At 34.1% G+C, this 22,611-nt stretch overlaps 1 protein-coding gene across 1 annotated transcript in view; it reads right to left on the reverse strand.

The window, feature by feature from the left end:
- The window catches only part of LOC134845963 (neuronal acetylcholine receptor subunit alpha-10-like), a gene marked incomplete in the record, with an annotated part of 60,906 nt that overhangs the window by 3,363 nt on the left and 34,932 nt on the right, over positions 1-22,611 (reverse strand). Inside the window, 1 exon segment of the mRNA XM_063863107.1 lies at positions 558-703. Within this exon segment, the coding sequence (XP_063719177.1) occupies positions 558-703 (146 nt within the window).

Below are 22,611 nucleotides of genomic sequence, written 5' to 3' on the forward strand. Positions count from 1 at the left end.
AAACTGTTAATTGAGATGTGCTTCAAAATGGTCGGTTTCTTACTTATGTTTTCGTTGCCGTTCTCAATAATCAATTCAGAAGGGTATTAGTCAAAGCTTTTTCAGCTGACTGCATATCCATGTTATTCTATTAAATGTTTTGGTTTAATACCTTTTCATTCTTTGAAAATATGGCTCTTTTTCCTTTCCCCCCCCCTCTCCCCCCCCCCCCCTCCCACCTCGCACGAGCTTCAATATATTAGTGTAACGAGTGGTTTTACGAGGTTGAGTATGAAAACCAAATATGTTTGTCGTGGCCTTATTAGTCTGTATGTAAATTTTCATAACAATCGGACAATGTGGACAACAAATTTACACGTAAAAAATTGCAGGTGGGGGGGGGGGGGGAAGGAAAAAGAGCCGAAAATATTTAAGTTTCTGGAGAGAACAGAAAGTCGCGAAGGTTTCGTTTTTTTTTTGATAAAAAATAACTCAAAATGACGGAAGACACAGAAAATTTAAAATACACCTGCACGTGCTCTTAGAATGGTTGAAGGTTTTCTTTTTGAGTAACTGACCTATCATGACATGGCAAGTCTGTTTGTCGTAGGGGAAGTATCTGACATTGACCAGACAGCTGGTGACTAAAACATAGGAGGAGTCCCACGTGACCACTCCCCTGTAGTTCACCTTCAACTTCACAGGCACCTCCCGTATCTCAACACTAAACAATTCCAAGCAAAAACAAATAATTTATATTTCTGACCCGCAGATTATGACATGTTTTTAATTTTTGACCCGCAGATTATGACATGTTTTTAACTTCTGACCCGCAGATTATGACATGTTTTTAATTTTTGACCCGCAGATTATGACATGTTTTTAAATCTGCCAGTGACGGCTCGAACGTTTTCTTCTAAGGAGTGGGAAATAAAACGGCTCTTTTTCCTCCCTCAATCCCCCCTCACCTCGTATGAGCATCAATTTTTTGATGTAATGAGTGGTTTTACAAGGTTAATTATGAAGACCAAATATGTTTGTCATGGCCCGCATGTTCGTCCGCATGTCAATTTTCGTGGTAATCGGTCGGTGGGAACAGTAATTTTACTTGCAAAAAATTGCAAGTGGGGGGGGGGGGAAGGAAAAAGAGCCAACGAAACGAATGTTCTGCCCCGGGCAAAAAAGTCCAAAAAGTAGAAACTTTCCGAGACATTTGTGTCCGAGACAAATTTTCCCAGCTCGATCCTTTAATTTTATAAAAATTTAATTTGTTTTTAATTGACAAGGCATGTCCACCTAGTGTTTATCTTCATGTTTTGACAAGAAAACCGCCATTCGAAGCTGAACATTTTGGGACCCATATGACCGGGGATGTGTTGTCTGGGCATTTTTCAGTCTTTTGGACAATTTTGTCTGGGACACAATTATCCAAACACCAAAATGAATGTCTTTCATTTTCGAAATGAAAAGAAAAATTTCATCTGATCTTTACTTAACTTGTCTGAAAAACGGATAATTAGACCACACTTTTTTGACAATCCAGGAATGTTTTTGAAATAGAAAAATGTACCCCGGCTCAAAATTGAAAAGAAAAGTTAAGATTTTGAAAAAAAGCATTGGTTGATCTGTGTAATTTTGAGTAGATTTCTTCAACCGGATAAAAACAACTGGCTATTTAATTCAGGCGCAAATAACAAATGACCAAATTTTTTGGTTCCACTGAAATTGCTACCGGAACAAAATCTAATTCAGTCATTTTGAGCCCAAGAATGAGAAAAGCTCGCTTATACATTCCGTTCCATGGTAGAATGACTATCAAATGAGGTGTCATTCACGCTAAAATGGGCTCATTTTAACCCGATTAACACACCCAATTAACCTTGCCGGCATTTGATCTACCTATGCACAAAAAATGACAGCCTAGGAGCTTGTGAAAAAATAGAATTTGTAATTTTGTACCGTGTAGATTCAGATAAAGTTTTGAAAAAAAAAGAAAGAGCTAGGGTGAAAATGTTTTTTAACGGGAAACAAGTTGAAGCGAGCAACTTTGAAAAACGGCAGGGAACTTACATCATTTCAGACTATCAGTGAAGCTATTGCTACTAATACCAGATTTGGGGGGGGGGTTGTGGACGCCCTTTCCTATTTTTTACGAATTGGACCTTAACGTGGACGAAAAGATCCCCCAAAGTTTTTTCTGCTAGGACTCGCAGTAGGGCGCCTTTGTAGTAGACATCAAATGATTTGAGATGTACGAAACGTTTTTTGATTTTCCCCCGTTTTAAAAGAATTGTGTCTTATTTTGATACTTTTTAAATATGTATAATATTGTTAATTGACAATGCAGCGCTAATTGGGTTTTTCTGTAGAAAAGTTCGAAACGATGCTGAACGATGCATAGTCAAGCATGGCTGTCGTCCGCTGTCGTACAATTTTAACTGCATAATTTTTTTTTGAACATTTTTAGCCTTCCCTTCAAAAAGCTTTCTGAGAGCGCCAGAGCCTACATGGTACTTTACAACACTATCAAAACGTTGATTCCAAGGGTAAGCATTGACGAATTTTTACCCCTCCAACATGGTGGACTGAACATGGGGGGGGGGGCTGAAGAAGGGGAGGGGGATGTTTAAAAGGGGGAGCTGAAAAGGTGGGGGAAGCTTTGTGCGGGTAGGTCAATTTTTGGGGCAAGGGGTGTGGAGGGTGCACACGGGGATCAACTTGTGTTCGTTTGGGTTCTAGTTTTGCAAAACGCTGCAAAAAGTAGAGTAAACATTTCACATCTGAAAAAAATATTCAATTTTTTGTGGATTTTATCAGCAAAAATTTGTCATTTATAATAAAAATAAATGTATCATAATCGATTGCAATGCATTTTATTAGATTTTTGAATTATGAAATTTATCTATAAAAATCCACTCTATCCTATCTCAAGGATATAGATGGTAGGATGTAAAAGCACAATTTTTGTCGTTTTATCGATTTAAAGAACACCCATGTTTAAAGGAAAAACTCAAGGAAGCACGGGTTCTCATTTACATTTTTTGAACAATCCAAAAAATATACAAACTTGAGCTCGAAATCGAAGTGTAGTAATTTTCATTCAAAATTGCAGAGATCTGGGTGTTCAAAAAAAGGTTCCTTTAATTAAGGACCCGCATCCAGTTTTTAGCGTTAATAATCTGTTATATAGTGATTTTCGAATCAGTCTTACTAAATTTGAGAAACAATCGATTTTAATCAATTAATAATCGATTATAATCTCTCTTTTAAAAATCAAATTATAATTAATTATAATCCATTACAATCGATTATAATCGATGAGTTATTCGGCTATTTTTCAATACAATTATAATCATTTGTAATTGATTATAATCCACTATTTTTATTCAAATTTCTAATTCATTAGTTTTGCACAAAAAATCCATTATAATCGATTATAATTAATTATAATCCTTTTTGTTTCTCGATTTTGTCTCCAAAGTTGCATCTAAATTGCTTATATTTTATGCTTTTTGTAGACGTTGGTTCCTATGAAAAATGAGACAGTTTTTGAAAAGTTTTCCAATCCATTCAAATTTATAAGGTTTTATTTTCAATTCTTCCCCATCAGAGATGTTTTGTGATGCATATTTTAAGCTTTTTAAACCACCAAAATTTCAGCAAATTGATTTAGTTTCATGATTGATTCGGAAGATTTATTTTTCATCTAGCGCGGGAATCTTTCTACTATTATGAAGGATCTCTATGAAACGTTTGTTTCGTGGTAAATTTTTGTGTTCAGATGAACCGAAGATTATAATTGATTTTAAGGGTTTTTTGTGAGACCTATAATCAAATATAATCGATTATAAGAGGTTATAATCTCTTGGAAAACATCACGATTATAATCAATTATAGTTGTCAAAAAACATCATAATAATTCGTTATAATCGATTACTTACGCCTAGCTTCGATGCGGGAAGTGTTGAGGCGAGTCAATTCATTCACCGGTTACGCATTAATTGGACACAAACTTTGTTATTTTTCATACGTTACTAGAAGCACCAATTGGTTTTAAATCGTTCTCACATAGCGCGTAAAAAAAACTGAAAAACATACCTTTTCTCTTTAAAAGTTTGTTTCATGAAAATTTGGGAAACTGCTTAACGGACTGCCTATTTTTCGTGCTAAAAATATATCGTGCTAATAACTCTTAAGCGATGTAATTAGTGTTGAAAATCAATCCAAATTAAACTGAGGCATAAAAATTGTCTATTTGACTCAACTTTTGAAAGAAGTTACTGAAGGAAGTGCTCCCTTATGTTTTTTCTCCACAAAAATTTCGACTAGCAACTTTTGACGGATTTTTTCAAAATATAATATTCAAAAAACAATGTTATCCTATGCTCAATTTTTATAAAAAAATTATATTTTATTTGTAATTTTTTATTGAAAAATCACGGGGCTTTGAAGTTTGTCAATTTAGCTTATTTGGGATAATTAAACGGCGATATATATTTTTTGCTTTTAAAGCGTAAGCGGAGATTCAATGCGTCTTGATAAATCGTTGCAAAATAAATTGAGGCATGCTATTTTTAATATATTTAATATTTTGTTTTGTGCTAAATATATCATTTTGTTCTTTACATAGCGTGTGGGGTATGTTTTTTTTTTTTAAAAAATTGAAATCGAAATATTTTATTTTGTAAATTTTTCTGAAAGTTAATTCAATGTTTTTTTTCAAAAAGTGAACGCCACTCGATGACTTTAAAGTGCAGTCGGAACATTTACTGCTTCGCTCTGATACGAGCAATCTTTTCCATCCAAGAAGGTTTTCCAATATATTTCGAATGACGCTATTTGATCCCTGAGAATCCCTGAGAAAGAAAAAGCGTCCGCACCCCTCCCCCCTCCCCCCGCCACCCCCTAAATCCGCGGGTGTCTATAGGTGTAGATTATTTGCCATAAAACATTTATTGAAAAAACCTTAAAGAACTAAACTTTCACAGGTCTGAAGATTTGATGGTTCAAACGAAACAAACCCGTGTGCAATTAGATTTTAAAATCATCTTTCAATTCCGTATTCACATCAAGACAAGTTTTGCCAAAATCTGAAATTCGTATGGAAATTCTATTTTTGAATAATTTTTCTCTCTCGTGTTTATTGAACACCTTTAAATGAATGAAATCTTCAACTCTGAGGGCGGTTCAAATGAAATATTTTTACACCACATTAATCTTTGATTGAAAAATAGTATAAATCGGCTACTTTTTATTAGATTGATTTTTTGAGGGTCTATAGACAAGAATTTAAATTAAAACACCTCGGGTAGCCTCGCAAATATCTTATCGATACACGTGCCTTCAACCTGTCATATTGAAACTCTTTGCCTAGGTCCTTCTGAAGATAATTAGTTTTCATTGACACCTTATCAATGGACGTGCCTATCACAATATCCTGTGGCGTCTAAGAAAATTTTTCAATTCAAATTCAAATATCCTGCCTACTAAGATATCGATCCTCTTTTATGCAAAACTACCGGTATTATTTATTCATTCAAGCAAACAAATTCTTCCCTCAATGCTATAATCTGAAAAATTCTATGGCCTAAATTTAGTTAATCAACTCGGGGCTCAAGTGGACATTTCACCTGCCCATGTAGTTGGTATGCTACAAGGGTCTCTTTAGTTGATCACCTCAGTCTTCGTGAAATATTAAATTCAAAACTTGAGGTCTAGACGAGTATACCAAAAAAATGTACTCTGAGGCAGGGGCGGATTTAGGGAGGGGGGGGGGGGGGGGGGGGGGCGGACGCCCTTTCCTTCTCAGAGATTCCACCCCCTGTTGGTACTTTTTAAGAAATCCATTTTTGGCCGACCGAAATTTATATTAAATTTGAGGGGGAGCGCGCGCCAAAAAAAAACGCGATTTTTTTGTCAAAATTTTCCAAAAAGTGCCCAAAAACAGCTTTTTTGACTTGATTTTTCAAAAATTTGCCTGCGGCGCAGAAAATATGGCCAAAACAGGGACTCTTTAGTGCGTTAGGAGAGCTCGGAAAATCAATTTAGTCGACCTAAAAAAAATTTAAAACCACCCCCCCGCTCCTCGAGAAAATCCTAGATCCGCCCCTGCTCTGAGGACAAACTTCGACCGCTTTGAACAACAAATCGCGTTTTTAGCGCGGGCTCTTCCTTCAAAATTAGTATACATTGACTCCTAATGCAGATTTGACAAGGTACAGGTTTAGTTGAAAATTGCCGTTATTGTCTTAAAAAGGTAGAAAGGCTCGCCCGCCTATCAGAAAAATAGTACTGTCCTTTCATTGAGTAGAATGTTGGTGTTCAAATTTCAAATCAATATCTGTCCAGCGAATCACGATTCCAAGAGTAAGTTTCATATCACCATCTCATGGCTACAAGCGCATTCAGATTCAGCTACGCTGTTTTGGGTAGCTGCGTTTATCTAACTCACGTATACCGACAAGTTTTAAAAACTGCGAACATAGCTGCGAGTAAATATTAAAAGGGCTACTCTCATATCAGGGCGAAGCCTTGAATGTTCCGACTGCCCTTTAACTGGTCTCGTATAGTTTTTGGTTAAGGAAATATTGACAAATTATGACTATTGGGCTGATTATATCAAGTATTAAGTGTTAAGGTTTAAGTCGTTCATAAGGAGTTAATACGACCGGTGACTGATCAATGAACAGAATAGTCTAAAATCAGATTGGATATAAGAGCAGAAAAGTAGACCAATTTTAAAACAGGTCAATTTCGTCAATAATCTCATTAAAAAACAAGTTATACATAAACTGAGTAACTTAATTCAAGAAAATTTAACTATTAATTTGAAGAAAATTACTTAAATTGTGCAAAATTAGTTGTTTTTGTCAATTCGTCGACTTTCAGCATCAAATTATTAAACAAGACTGATTGCTCGTATGAGGGCGAAGCCCTGAATGTTCCGACCTCCTCTTAAGGTCAATGGAGCAGTAATAACATGAAAAAAAAAATAGAAAATAACAAAAATTAATCATTTTTTTTACAAAACATTTTTCTAGGGCGATATTTTATCGAATTGTGCTTTTTGACCACACTTTTTCTCTGAATACAAAACTATTTAAAAACAATCACCGTTTTTAACGCTGTTCAAAAAACTGGCAAAACGAAAAAGCACAAAACTCGGACGCTCAATACTATGTTCTGCGCAACAAGAAATGAAGAAATAGAAAAGGTATGTTTCAATCCAAAACTCGTTCTGCGCTTCAAAATGATGATGAAAATTTTTTTCGAGAATTTCAAGAAATTAGTTCAAAAACAATATTAAATAAACCTTGTCATAATTTCCACCAACATACCAATGCTAAAAAGCAGCAGAACATATTTAAAATTCTATAATTTTTGAAGAACTGAAAGAAATTTGTATGAATAACATTTTTCCAAAGACTATTTGTATAGAAATGTATGACTAGCTTTTTTAGTCTATGGTGGTCAAGCTGGAAGATAATAAATGTGGGGTATAAAGTTTGTTAGGCGTTATATTTTTTTTTATCGATTTACATGTTTCAAACAATGTTTTAGCTTTAGCCAAAAAACATGAGAAAAATAAACAAACTGAAAAATTGTTATAATGCATGTTTTTAAGTAATTAAAAAAACGTATAGTTAAAGCGCCGTTTTTTTTCAATTCCAGAACGTCACAAAGTCAAAAAAACACTGGTTTATTTGTGTTTTGACCCCCACAGAACTTTTTGAACGGAACAAGTCTCATACAGAAGTCCTTTCAGTCATTTCCGTTTCAGTTCAGTCAACCAGTCATTTCTAAGAATTCAAAAAAATATTTTCAATCGCAAAAATAATTGGTTGGAACCTTTTTTTTGCTTTTATTGTTTCTTTTTCGCTACTTGTTAGTGATCCATCTTTTGTCGTTTTAAATCTCAAACCACATATTGCAAATTGCTCGTATCTGGGCAAAACCCTGAATGTTCCAGTTGCCTGTTGAACCCCACGCGCATGTAAAGTTTAAATTAATATATTTCACATGGAGCAAAAAAATAAATAGAACAAACGTTTTGTCTCACTTCGTTTTAAACGAGTTTCGGGGCAAGTTATGCGTTCTAGGGCGGGTCATGGTTAAATACCCACTTCTGCGTTAATAGCACGAGTTATATCACGCGTTGATTATCCTAAATTGGCGAAATTAGTAGTTTTCTATTCCTTGAAATTTTAACGAAAACTATCACAGGTGAAATATATTTTTAAATTCAAGCTCAGGACACCAATATCTTTTGCAGGGGCGGATTTAGGGGGAGAAGTGGACGCCCCCTCTCCCGAGATTCCACCCCCTCACCAACCAAATTTTTTTTGTCAAATTGTTTATTTATACTCTGAGAGCGCCCGAAAAATCAATTTTGTGGGCCAAAACAAAATGGTAGACAAATTTTTCAAAAAGATTTCAAAAATCCGCCCCCCCCCCCCTCCTTCGAGAAAGTCCCATTATCACCTCTGAACTTTTGGATGAGTTAGAGAAATTCTGTCAAAAAATGCCAGTTAAGAACTTTGTGAGAAAAACCTTGCGAGCAAGAAAATTTTGTCATTTAAAAAAAAATTCGGAACAAACAGTTTTATTTCATGCTTAAGACAGTAAATTTGTACTCTGATGGCTCAAAGTGAATCCAAGACAAACATCTACAAAACCGGAAACCAAACCAGAATAAATCCGAAAAACACAATAGAAGCTTCTAGTAGGTACACAAAATGTAGGTTTTTCAGAGCAATGAATTTAATTTTTTAAGCTTTCGTTATCAGATTTAAGGTAAAATGTTGTATTTGCTCAAAATTTTAACATTGGGCCCATAATCAAAAAATCAATTAAGAGTCTATTGCTCATAAAAGTTTATCCGCAAATGATCTAAACAATTATGCAAATTCTTTTCAATTTGACGGCATTGGCAAATTAAAAACTTCAGTGAAATTGACCCTATTTAGACAGAGTGATAGAAAGTTCTTCCGCTGAAAACATAACTCATTTTAAAAACGCCCGAAGAATTTTGACTTTCTCCGGACTCGCTTGGGAAAAACTCAGTGAAGTGATAATTGTTGCCTTCAATAAAATTAACTTTGATTGTAGGTCAAATAGGGTTAGTGTTTGTTGTCTGATCTTCATCTCAGCTTATGGTTCATAAGTTTAAGAAAAACATGAAAATAGCTACAGGAACTCGCCAAAAACGTATCTTTCCAGAACATATTTTGAATCAAAAGAAACCTCTGTTTATTTTCAAAAACGCTTAAAAGCGTATAAATTGACCTGCAGGGTTATTTATATTAAAGTTAACGTCGTCATTTTAGGGTTGATTTATTAGTCGGAACTGTTTAGTTTAAAAGGTTGAGTATTTTTATGGCGCGGGTTGGCACCTCGAGCTCAGAGGGGACTTCGTGTCTAGTTCAGCAAACCGATAGTTATAAATTAAAAAGTAGTATAATGCCTAATCACTATTTTGTTAGAAGCAGCCCTAAGTTTCAGACTTTCCACCCTTATAATAAGTGATTATGACTCGCTTTTTTGTTAATTAAGGATTGAAAGCGTAGTGTAAAATGTGTTAGAGCATGGGGGAGGGGTTAGGAAAAATATTTATTTCTGACAAATATTTTTTTTGGGGTGGGGGCCCCATTTCGGTCATACATTTTGAGACCAGGAACATATGATAGTAGCAGACATTATGCTTTCAATTTTGTGAGAGGCAGGTTAGTCTAAAAAAAATAAAATTAGGGGAATTTCAAATATTTGAACCAGATCTAGAATGAACAGGCGTCTTAAGTTTCTGTTAAAGCAATCATCTTTCCAGTCAATAATTCTAAATCGGCCGCGATAGCTCGATTGAATTTTGGCTTAAGAAAGCCTGAAACTTCGGCTAGATAATTGCTTCCCAGCCCTAGCAGACACAATATTGCGCAATGGGCGGTTGCCACAGGGAAATTACTGGTGTAACCTCTTTTAGGGTGGCTTTATTGCCTGAATTGTTGTTGCAACTTACCACACATGTATTTACAATTATAGGAGGTCAAAGAAGCAGCTTCACATACCGGAGCATTATTTATCACAACTCAACGCCATTTCTCAATTTTTGGGTCATTTAACTTAACTGCCACAAGGGAAAAAAAGAGTAGCTAAAAATACTTGCGAGCTATGTTTTAATATTACATTTACAACTTTCGTAAGTGGTTTGAAAAAACAAGACCACATAACCGATCTGACCCGAATTAGACTGAAAAATGGAAGTGAAAGATAAGGATATGGAGTGCAAACAAAAGAGAATTTCACGGTGACAAAAAACATGATAAAGCTATTGAAGTCTGATTGAAATGACACGTTAGCTTTATCTATCAATTCAACCTCAGTTTTAATCACCCTGAACTTTTTTTTCCATTTCATGTCGGCACCGAAATTTAGAAAAAAAAAATTTCGCTTTTCCATCATAGCCCTCAAAAAATAAATCACAAAACGGTGGTGATAAAATTCATGATACTAGTCCGCGAGTCGGACTATAATGGTAAAAGCACCGAATATTTGAACCAGATTAACTCCTGAAACGTTTGAAGTTTTTTTATGGAATTATTTCTGCTGACTTGTTAGTTATGGACATGTTTGTCATGGACATGTATTTAATAAATTCTCATAAAATTATTCCATACAAAGCAAACTGTTTGCCTTTTATCAGATCTGATATCTGTCTTAAAAAGTAGAGTTTATAACAACAAGCTTCTCTTATCTGATTCTCACCTTAGTGAAATTTATACTTGAAAAAGCTTTGATTGTAAAACAGAATTTCCAAATTTCCAGCGAAAATTGAGTGTCATGTTTGTTTAAAATCGAGTTATGTCAGATTAGTCGCAACACTGGCTTGATCACAGTGGCCAAAATTATCTGGCATGTCAGCGCAAAAAACACTTGCCTAGGTTGGGTGATATTTGTAAAAGGCGACAGTTCGTTACAAGCGACAATTCGTAATTTTCGCTCGCTACGATAACTTTCAACAGGTAATAGGCACCAAGCGAAAATTCGCAACGCGGTTCTTTTTGATTTTAAATAATTAAAAGAAATAAACCAAAAACATATCGACATCAAAGACGAGTCATAAAACATATTTAAAAGAATGCGATTCCTTCTAAATTTTTTAATCATTCAATTGTTGTGATAGTTTTTTAGAAGCTCATATAATCGATATTTGGTTTTCATTTTTTTGCTAATTTTCGAGGCTTTTCTCCGGATATAATTCATACCATGTTATTTTCAGAGGAATCTTTACCTCACAAAGAACGGAATAGACGGAAAAGATTGTCAGCCACACAGAATTCCTTATCCCGAATTCGTTGAAATTTAGCAACAAAATCATTCATTTTTCAAAATTTTATTTGATTGAATAAGCGCATGAGAATGCCCTTCTTATTATCAGTTGAATTTCGAAGATTTTCTGACTGGTATGGTTTGCACACTTCACCCTCATTTGAAAAGCACAGTGCTAGTATTCTTTACAGTTATCTGTTCTTTGATTCTAGTTCCACTTCTTTTGGAAAAAACTGGCTTCTTGCTGCCTCGCTCTAAGCATTGGGTCGATCCAATTTTTCTGAAAGATCGGTCTATAAAACATTAGGCGAACCTTCGTCTGTTTGATCAAATTTGCAGGTTCTAAATTTCATGTTCTAATTCACACATTAGTGTAAGTGCAAGCTCATTAAATTTTTTTCATTATGTCTCAGTTTTTACTAGTCTTATAAGAAAGGCGATTTCAAATTCTTGATTTTTTCTCAATTTTTCTCGAGAGGGAATAATTGTGATTTTGAGGGTGGCAGGAGCTGACTCGAAAAAGTTTTGCAGCTGAAGGGATTTTTTCACTAATTTGGATTTCGGCAAACGAGATAAGTTAATTTTTTCCTTAGTTCCCACAGAAACGAAATCCCACCTTTAATGCTTTTTACGATTCTTTTTTCCAAATCTTTTGAGCTGATTTTTTGGCTCAAGTGGAAACTTTCTGTGGCCATTTTTTTTGTGGCCAAGCTTTCTTGTGAGCCATCAAAAAGGATAATGGACAATTAGCAGGGAGGTTTTGTACACAATCGCCATTTTGTATCGTCAGTAACATTTTTGTGTTTCACCTGAGAGTTTTGTTATCCCTCTCAAATAGTTTGCCGTCTACTGCATTGTTAATAGGCACCAAGTGAAAATTCGCAACGCGGTTCTCTTTGATATTAAATAATTAAAAGAAATAAAACAAAAACATATCGACATCAAAGACGAGTCAAAAAACATATTTAAAAGAATGCGATTCCTTCTAAATTTTTTAATCATTCAATTGTTTTGATAGTTTTTTAGAAGCTCATATAATCGATATTTGGTTTTCATTTTTTTGCTAATTTTTGAGGCTTTTCTCCGGATATAATTCATACCATGTTATTTTCAGAGGAATCTTTACCTCACAAAGAACGGAATAGACGGAAAAGATTGTCAGCCACACAGAATTCATTATCCTGAATTCGTTGAAATTTAGCAACAAAATCATTCATTTTTCAAAATTTTATTTGATTGAATAAGCGCATGAGAATGCCCTTCTTATTATCAGTTGAATTTCGAAGATTTTCTGACTGGTGTGGTTTGCAGACTTCACCCTCATTTGAAAAGCACAGTGCTAGTATTCTTTACAGTTATCTGTTCTTTGATTCTAGTTCCACTTCTTTTGGAAAAAACTGGCTTCTTACTGCCTCGCTCTAAGCATTGGGTCGATCCAATTTTTCTGAAAGATCGGTCTCTAAAACATTAGGCGAACCTTCGTCTGTTTGATCAAATTTGCAGGTTCTAAATTTCATGTTCTAATTCACACATTAGTGTAAGTGCAAGCTCATTAATCTTTTTTCATTATGTCTCAGTTTTTACTAGTCTTATAAGAAAGGCGATTTCAAATTCTTGATTTTTTCTCAATTTTTCTTGAGAGGGAATAATTGTGATTTTGAGGGTGGCAGGAGCTGACTCGAAAAAATTTTGCAGCTGAAGGGATTTTTTCACTAATTTGGATTTCGGCAAACGAGATAAGTTAATTTTTTCCTTAGTTCCCACAGAAACGAAATCCCACCTTTAATGCTTTTTACGATTCTTTTTTCCAAATCTTTTGAGCTGATTTTTTGGCTCAAGTGGAAACTTTCTGTGGCCATTTTTTTTGTGGCCAAGCTTTCTTGTGAGCCATCAAAAAGGATAATGGACAATTAGCAGGGAGGTTTATATGATCACCATTTTGTATCGTCAGTAACATTTTTGTGTTTCACCTGAGAGTTTTGTTATCCCTCTCAAATAGTTTGCCGTCTACTGCAATGTTAATAGGCACCAAGCGAAAATTCGCAACGCGGTTCTCTTTGATATTAAATAATTAAAAGAAATAAACCAAAAACATATCGACATCAAAGACGAGTCAAAAAACATATTTAAAAGAATGCGATCCTTCTAAATTTTTTAATCATTCAATTGTTTTGATACTTTTTTAGAAGCTCATATAATCGATATTTGGTTTTCATTTTTTCAATTGGATCAATTTAATAGATGAACGATTGAATTTCAGAAAGAAATTAGGAAGAATGATCACAATAATCTAAGAAGGTCCATGCTTATTGTGTTCATCGCTTCAAATTACAGTTTTGATACAAACATATAAAACAAACTTAACATTGCCAAATCACAATTTTACCATCTGGGGCTTTTGATGCAATTGAAAAAAAATACAAAGTTTTGTTCCCAGTGACATTCGCAATAAACTAGTAAAAAGTATTTTTTATCCCAACATCAGCTTCAACAAATCTTATCTTATCTTATTGATGATAATGCGATACGCAGAGGAAACTTGAAAAGCTATCAGGCCAGTCTAAAGATAGTTCCTCTGTTTTATATCCCCACATTCCACACTGAAATTTTCTATTGAGCGATGTTCTCAAGTTCTTTTTTTAAAGTCTGAAGCTGTTTTTTTTTGCGTCTAAGAACTTTGCATGATGCCACTATTGGAGCTGATGTCGGTCAGACTGTCGTAGAACTGAAGTTTTGTAATTGTCACTGGTAGAGAAAGATACATCACTAAAAATTTTGAAATAACAAATTTTGCATTTTGGATAGTTTTGTCCGGGTTACACAAATCTGGGCAAAATTGTCCAAAAACGATTAGTGGCATGCTCATAATTTCTTGACAATACTGGCAATTAACAAAAATAAACACTGCAACAAAAATCAATATGCCAATCCATTTTGATATTGCTTGATTTTATGCGAATAAATGAGATTATTATGCAGAGACGAAAATTGATTCTCCGCTTTGCCCCTCATTCAACTTTTTCGGCTGACTGGTATAGCTAGCGTCTCCCCATTTTGACTTGGGATAGCTCAATTGGTCATTACGGGGTTGGCGGAGTTTTCTCAATTATTAAGATCATTTATCCACGAGGGATAGGACCAACATACGAGCTGTACAGCTCATCACGGCGAACCGCTGTTGTGCCCCTGCTTAAGAACTACATGCAATTTTTTTGGTTATTTTTCTGGGCTGGGTAATGTTGCCTCACCCTCAAGCAACGAGCACGGATCATGGTGGGCCTCGAACATCCGACCTTTCGATTGAGAGGCGGAGACGTAACCACTTCACCACTGCTCCCCTGATTGACCAATTTGCCAACCAAAAAAATATAAGCTAAGCATATGACAACTGGTCCACATACGTTGTTGCATTTGACAAACCTGAGCAATACAAAAACTATAATTTTTTTCCCACAATTGCAAAAAATTTTACTACCTTTGAGGTATTAGATTTATTTGTAATGTTAAAAAGTAGTTGGATCAAAAAATTTCAAGAAAAGTTAAGAGTCATCGCGTCGTAAAGAACATAAGAATCTAATTCAAATTTGGAACATATATAGTTTCACAAAAATTTAATTAGGCATCATCATCGATAAACAGAAATTCGTTCTGTTAGAAAAAAATTTACCGAAAAATTTTTGCGAGGTATTATTGCAAGACCAAAGTATTAATTCCAAAGTCAGAGTGAACGTTTTCAAAAAGAAACAAGACTGCTCGTATCAGGGTGAATAGCTGAATGTTCCGACTGCCTTTTAAAATTATGGAGCAAAAATAACTTTAAAAAATTAATTGAAATAAAATCAAACGAAATTTTTTTTTTAATTTGAAATTTTTTTAAATAAAAATCATCCCCCCACACGCCATATAAAGTACAAAAGGATAGATTTCGTTCCTTGAAACAAACCAATTATGGCAAATAAGCTTCTTTCAACCAATTTGGAATGATTTCTAAGACGGATTAAATATCCGCTTACGCGTTAATAGCTCGAATTATATCGCGCGTTAATTGTCCCAAATTGGTCAAAATGGCCAAAATGCCAACCTTTAAACCCTCATAGCTTTACAAAAAAGTGAAATATCACAAAAAGTGATCACAGGTGAAATATCTTTTCAAATTTAAGCTCAGGACAACAATACTTTTCGAATGATGTAAAAAAAATTCTGTCAAAAATGGCTAGTTAAAAAGTCGAAATTTGTCTGAAGAAAAAAAAACCACTCCGAGCACAAATATTCCGTTACTTTCGTATCGAAAGTCGGAACAACAAGATTGAATTGTTTCCATTTTTGTAGGATTGATCAAGATTGCTCGTATCAAGGCGAAACCTTGAATGTTCTGAATGCCGTTCAAGATGTGTAGAGTATTATTCGACGTTAAAACATTTCATATCATGCACAAGAAAACCGAACTTTTTTAAATCATCCCTCAGCCGGTTGATTTAGGTACAAAGAGATATATTCAGTGATTAGTAACTTTATCAGGCCCCTATTTATTGTGGAATGATTTCCCAGATGGACTAAACAACCGCTCACGCCATAATATATAGCTTAGACAATATTGAGCGTTAGTTGTCAAAAAATTGGACAAAATTTTAGTTTTTAAAACCTCAGAACTTGGGCAAAACTGTTTTTTTTTCTGTATGTTTTAACCCCACATAGTTTGATTTACAAAAAACAAATAACCTAAAGAAGCCCCTTGGTATGTCAAATTTTTACCTCAGTCAAAACCAATATTTCTAGAACTTCAACATACTTTCAATCAGCAGAACAAAATGGTTGGAACCGTTGTGACATTAATAGGTTTTTCATTGCTTTTTTTCTTAAGGTGACATCCTTTTTCAAGTATAATTTTGCGAATTACCTGTGGCATTTTAAATAAATTAGGATAGCAACTGTTCGTAACAAGGCAAAATCCTGAATGTTTCGACTGCCTTTCTGATCTATGTAGTAATGTTCGCATTAAAATTGATGATAAATTTCTCAGCAACTTTTTTTAAACTTTTTTTTTGAAAACTATCCTTTAACACGATTTCAATTAATAAAAAATTTGCATTTTTTGAAAAATAATAAATAGAACAAAAAGCAAGCCTAAATTCAAATGGAACGATTTCTTAGAAGATGAAATCTCCGATTACGCACTATTTGGACGAACTATGTCGCAGGTTAATTGTCCCAAACCGGTCCAATTAGCAGTTTTCAGCACCAATAACTTTACGAAAAAATGACTTGATGAAAATTTGAAGTTTGTTTGGAGAACAAGAAGCAACAGCGAGCAAAAAACTCTCCGTCACATTCTACAAAAGTCGGGAAAAAAAGAAACACAGAGGCAAATTCTGTGCTGCTTGTTCGCACGCAAAAACTAACAACAACATTTCATTTTCTTAATTGACGCAAGAATTCCTTCTGATCTTTTGGATGCGTATTTTCTAGAAAATGGCAACACAAAAATCCTTTTCATGACACTTTGTATCATGAAAAAAGTTTTGTTACGAGCTTTTTATTAAATATTTCGAAAAAAAAATTAATCCTAAATTATTGATTATTTTACGTCAAAAATAAAACAACAAACATGCCCTATTTGCAAAGAAAACATAAATTCGAGAGGCAGATTATAGACAGACACTCCAAAAAGTGTGTTTTCCTCAGCCTCCAGTCAGTTCTTCTGGAAACTATAGACTATATTGACGGTTCTCTAGGTTTCCCAATTACGAACCAAGGCACTCAAATAACAAAAAAATATATTTTAGATTTTATTTTAAGATAGAACCAAATCTTAAGCAACCGCCAATCTTATTAGATGTTGATATGAAACTAATCAAAAAATAAATATGGATTAAAAAGAATGGTTTATGAACCCATAAAGTTTTCAAAAACTTTCAACTTTCACGTCAACTAACAAAATTCCGCGACAAATCTTAACAAAAGACCATTAAAGAACTCAGGAAAAAAGACAAGTGTGAAAATTTGAAACTGGGTTTTGGCAAGTAGTGCTTGATCGCTCCGTTTTGCATTGCTGCGCAGTGAAATAAAACGCGAAAACTTTTTTATTAGGCTTGTTTTTCGTTGAAAAAATCTGTATAATTCTTAATATGCCTAAGCTTTTAAAGAGAATAAATCTGATTTTTATAGCGCACGTACATCTTGTTTGCTATAATTGCGTCAATTATGCAAAAAATTTTGATATTGTTGTGGCACTCATGGTGACAAATATAAACGATGGGTGTTATGCTAACTACAAAAACTAAATACTGAAAGCAAATCCCGAAAAACGACCTAAGTAAATTTTTGGGTAATTAACTTGAACAATATTGCCAAAAAAGTTCGTTTTTGATTATTATTTGATTATGGTTTTCATTATATATTTGAATACAATTCAGTAAATTGTTTAAGCATCACCCGGGTTGAGTTCATAGGAAACATTATCAATAAACAGCACAAAGTTTGGTTGTAGATTGTACGTAGATTCTTTGTTCATACTACTTTTGAAGTGCTCATAATTTATGCTCATCACATGATTAATCGTGATGATTTTTGCCAAAAGGGAAGTTTGCGTATCGCTAAAGTATGATGGCATTTTAACGAAAGCCTAGTTTTTTTTAAATTCTTAGTATATCGTGCATTTTTGGTTTAATGATTGCGAGAAATCATTCAATAAATTCATGCTTTCCAGTGCTGAAAGTTTTCAGCGCAGGCAAACTGATGAAGAAATTGTCTTTTTTTTGCTAAATTGGCTCAAAATATCCACCAATAATTCAGTTCGATTTCAGCACTGAAATTCGCTATTACAGTAGAAGATTCAAAAACTGATCCCTAATTCATGGCTACATTTTTGAAATTTTCCAGCTCTGAGTTAGAGCTAATTCAGCCTTGAGTTGCGCTATTGAGGTAATTGCTCAGCAACAATTGATTTATGGTGATTGATTTTTTTATCGCAAATTTTTATTGTAACTTCAGCAAAAGGAGCACTTTTTTATTATTGTTTTTATATTGTTATTCTTCTATGTTATCTTAAAGATTTGATTGTGACTTAAAACAGATTTTTTCCCAACCTGTAAATGTGTGCATGCAAAACAAAAAAATGTAAAAAATAAAGCGAGGTTTTTTCAATAAAAACTGTATATTTCAGCGGAAATTCCTTTTTTAATGAGCCACAGCTGCAATGGTAAAAAGGTTCATAAAGTACACCGCGAGTGTCAACTTGAGATGTGCATTTGGAAGTGCTGTTTGCTAAATTTTACTTTCTTTTTTGCCTTAATTTAAATATTAACACGTGAGGCGACAATTCATTGCTGCGTTTTGCACTTTGCGCAAGATGATTGGAGAAAAACTCAGGAGCTCGGCTTGGATACCTTTCATAGATCCGACAAAGCATTGCAACTTTTAATGAAATCATTCATTGAGCTGACACTTATCCCCCAATGTGATTTGATTTGAAGCTGGGGTTCCCATGCACGATCAATTGGCCAAAAAATCTCTAATCATTCAATATCGGGTATAATTTCAAACAATTTAAGTATGCCCAATGTCTCGTACAAAACGCCAAACAGCTTGCTTTTCTCAGAACTTTGGAATCAATTTGAGTGCGCGCGAGATCAAAAGCAAAAGACGAATAACTTGGTGAACGGTTTGATCGAGATTTCCAGATGGGAATGGGCTGTACATACCCAACTATCCACGAATTCATAGAATTTATTCGGCGAGAAAAAAGCTTACCCTGAGGATAAGCAAGTGAGAATAAGATCTGGAGAGGAGCACCAAAGACAGTGAAATACAAAAAAGCGGTTAAGATTGTCTGAGGTATTCCAAAACTATCAGAACATCCGAATTGGTAATATACTACAGGGACTATCTCTTAACTTTGATTTCTAATTTCATCAATTTGTTTATGTCAATTAGGCTTTCAAATGTTTCCTTTATTTGTTGAACATGAAAACAACTATCGATACAAATTGTCACTTAGAACAAATCGTCCCTTGTTACGAATAGTAGCCGTTGACAAAATTACGAATTGTCGCCTATTACGAATTGTCGCTTGTTACGAATTGTCGCCAAATTAACACATTGATGTTTGCCGAACATGTATTTTTTTCGCCTATCATGGACGTGTCATGCAAACAAAGTCTTGTAAAGCCAGTGCAGGGAGCATAAGCTTGCAGTTGATCCAAGTTGGGGAAGATCATTTGTTTTACAGTCATTTTTGATAAAGTGACAGTATAATCAATTGCTATTCAATTGCATTAAAGTGGAAGTTTTGTGCATAGGTTGTTATGGGCATGTTATAACTCACATTTTGACCAAAAAAAACTAGCAGCCGTATTCCCTCACTATAGTAAACTAAACATAGTTTTGCAAAAAAAAATAAAAACCTGAATTTTTTCCTGCGATAAATATTCTGAAATAGTATGACCTTTAGTTCTGTGCGCATGAAATAAAAATAGTTTTGCTGCGCTTGTATATTATAATCAAATTACTGTGACCTGCTATTGGGAATTGACCGTGACTGGACGCGTGAACACAATCAACCCTTTTTCAGCCGCTAACCCATTAACGGATCAGCGGGGCTTTTGCTTGTGCCTTGGGCTCTTATGGCTGTTAAATGTAAAGGGTCATTAAGAAATGAGTAACACTAAAAACAATTGAATTTTAGAAATCAAATTCTATCATAATTGTGGGCAGCCGCTTCCGCGTTTGCTCTAGGCTCGTCAAATGGGCAAAGGAAAAGGTTACATTATAAGCAGTATTGCGGTCATCGGCATAGATTTGTATCTATCGTTTATAATGTGCTTTTGAAGTCCGTCATCTTTACTAATCAGATTATAGCGAAATCCCAAGAGATTCTTAAGGCCATGTATCCGAAACATTTTTTTTTGCAAATACCGTTTTTTTTTTTGCTTTTTCCTGGGTTGAAGTTGCATTGCAATTCAGAAAAGTATCATGGATCTTCGTTCAATTTTTGTATCTATGTATCATTCATATTGCAATGCCACTTTAACAATGTTCATCCATGTTTCATCAATAAAACATGGACGCAAATTACCTTGATGCTTGATTGATGAGTCATGACTGAAACATTTTCATTTCTAGAATTCATCTGTTGTTATATGTTTTGTGATGTTTTAGTATGAGAAAGATAGGGGAGAATCGTTCTGATGTAAAATTAAGATAGTGATGATTGATAAATCCAGAACGCTTTTTCTTAACCTCGAGAAAAGGTTTCACAATTTTTGATTAAAGCTCGATTCACCGAAAGGAGTTCATTATCAAATATCACTCTACGAAATTTGAAGTTTGCTTTCGGCAGCTGGGTTTGTGTGAAAAAATATGAATCCCATGTTGTTCCATACTTTTTGGTCAGTTGAAAACAATATTCCATATTCCTACTTTGTGAGTTCAAGAATTCTACGAATTCAATGTTCATAGCATTATGAATCCCAAAACAAAAAAATATCTGTTTTTTGCTACGGAAATCATTTTCAAAAAATTCTCGTTCGAGGTCTACTTTTGAAGTCAATCAAACTACAAGCTTAAATTCTTTAGAGTAATCCGCCAAAAAGCTTTTATTTGAAGACACTTTAATGCACGTTATGACAGAAACTGAGTTACGTTTTGACTCGTATTAGGTCGTTTCATTTGTTCTTTATGCAAAACTTCATTGGTATGTGGAAAAGACGCTTTTATCAAAATCGACAAGAAAGAAACAACAAAAACGTTTTTCGCCTGAATTTATCCTTTGAAGATTGATGGTTTTGACACTATCGTTACGAGATCAACCTCCGTGTGTACAAGTTACGAAGAAAAAGGCTGAAAAACGGGAACGATAACTAATCTCAATTTCAAATAGGATTATCACCAAAGGTCACAATCAGGTTATTTGATTTCAATCATTCCCAAAGTCTTCAGTGAAAAGTACAAAAGAGCGAAGACAAAGGAACGGTTCAAAAGTCATGAGGGTAAAGAAAACAGTGTCTTCATAGACAAAGATTTTTCTATCTACGATTTATATTCAGAAGCTGGTATTAGAAAAATTCTCAATACATTGGAGCTGTTTACATTGTTGAACATTTGTGAATAAGTAAAGAACGAACATTTTGGCCCTTAAGCTATTTAGTTCTTGAGCCTTTTTTCGACCCTTCTAGCCTTATATTTTTCATCCATACAATTGATCTTTTACGTTAAATTGAAGTCTAAGCCCGCAGATTACTCTAAGCTTTCAAACATAGAATTCCAATAACTACTGAAACAAATTTGATTTGCTTCATCAACTGATCTCAGCAAGCTTTTTAAAGAAGGCCAAAATACAACGAGTACGGCCAAAGAACCCAATTTACGCCATAGTTTCTTCCGAAACTATATAGTGGTCGATACACAATTGAAAGAATAAATTTAAAAAAACCAACCGCAAATTTTTATGACAAAATCTAAAAAAAAGATAGAAAAAATTCAAAACGTTTATTCAGACTTTTAATTCAAAATTTTTTTATGGTTGTTGTAGCTACATTTAAATAGCGTTCTCTTTAACCCTTGTCAAAGTTTCTTATGTTACAATATGTTATCAAAATGTTACAAACCGAATCTCCGTCTTTTGTGTAAAAATATTGTAATTTCATATTGCTATCTAGCTTCCTGATTCAAACAAAGTTTTACAACAAATATATATCCTTGGTAAAACATTTTTTAGTTCAAATGATTCTGCTATCTATTTTTTGAGCATTGTTATTTTTCGTTGATTTTTTTTTTTTTCATTTTTTTTTCATTTGCTTTTCTTTTTTTCATTGCTTATTTTTTTGCTTATTATTTTCATTTTTTTCACGTAAATTCGTTGTTACGAAAGCAATCAAAGAACGGTTGTAAGACGATCCTTTTCGCTCAAGTTTTTTCCAATGTCAAAAAATTATTTGGACTGGTTCAGTCGTCTACTTAGGTCAAGATTATTACACTTACGACATAATGATCTTATTAATTTGTTTTCCCTGAAAATGGCGGTAAATTTAATTTTGACTTGCTTCTCAATAATTTGAATAACTTAAAAAGGGAATATCGTGAGTTTTTTGGGACTCAGTAATGTTTTTAAAAAAGTTTTGAAGGAAAAGATTGCACCTACAGTATGAGTGTCATATTAGACAATTTTTTAGCTTTTCATAAAACTTGATCCAAAAAAAATTGATAAAAATATATTTGGAGCATGGTACCAAAACTCGTTTTTATTTTTCATAAGATTTTTCATTTTGGATCACAAACTCGAGAGCAATAATAATGATACTAGAATCAGCCATG

This window comes from Symsagittifera roscoffensis, chromosome 5 (assembly GCF_963678635.1).
Source record: "Symsagittifera roscoffensis chromosome 5, txSymRosc1.1, whole genome shotgun sequence".
NCBI classification, from domain to species: domain Eukaryota; kingdom Metazoa; phylum Xenacoelomorpha; order Acoela; family Convolutidae; genus Symsagittifera; species Symsagittifera roscoffensis.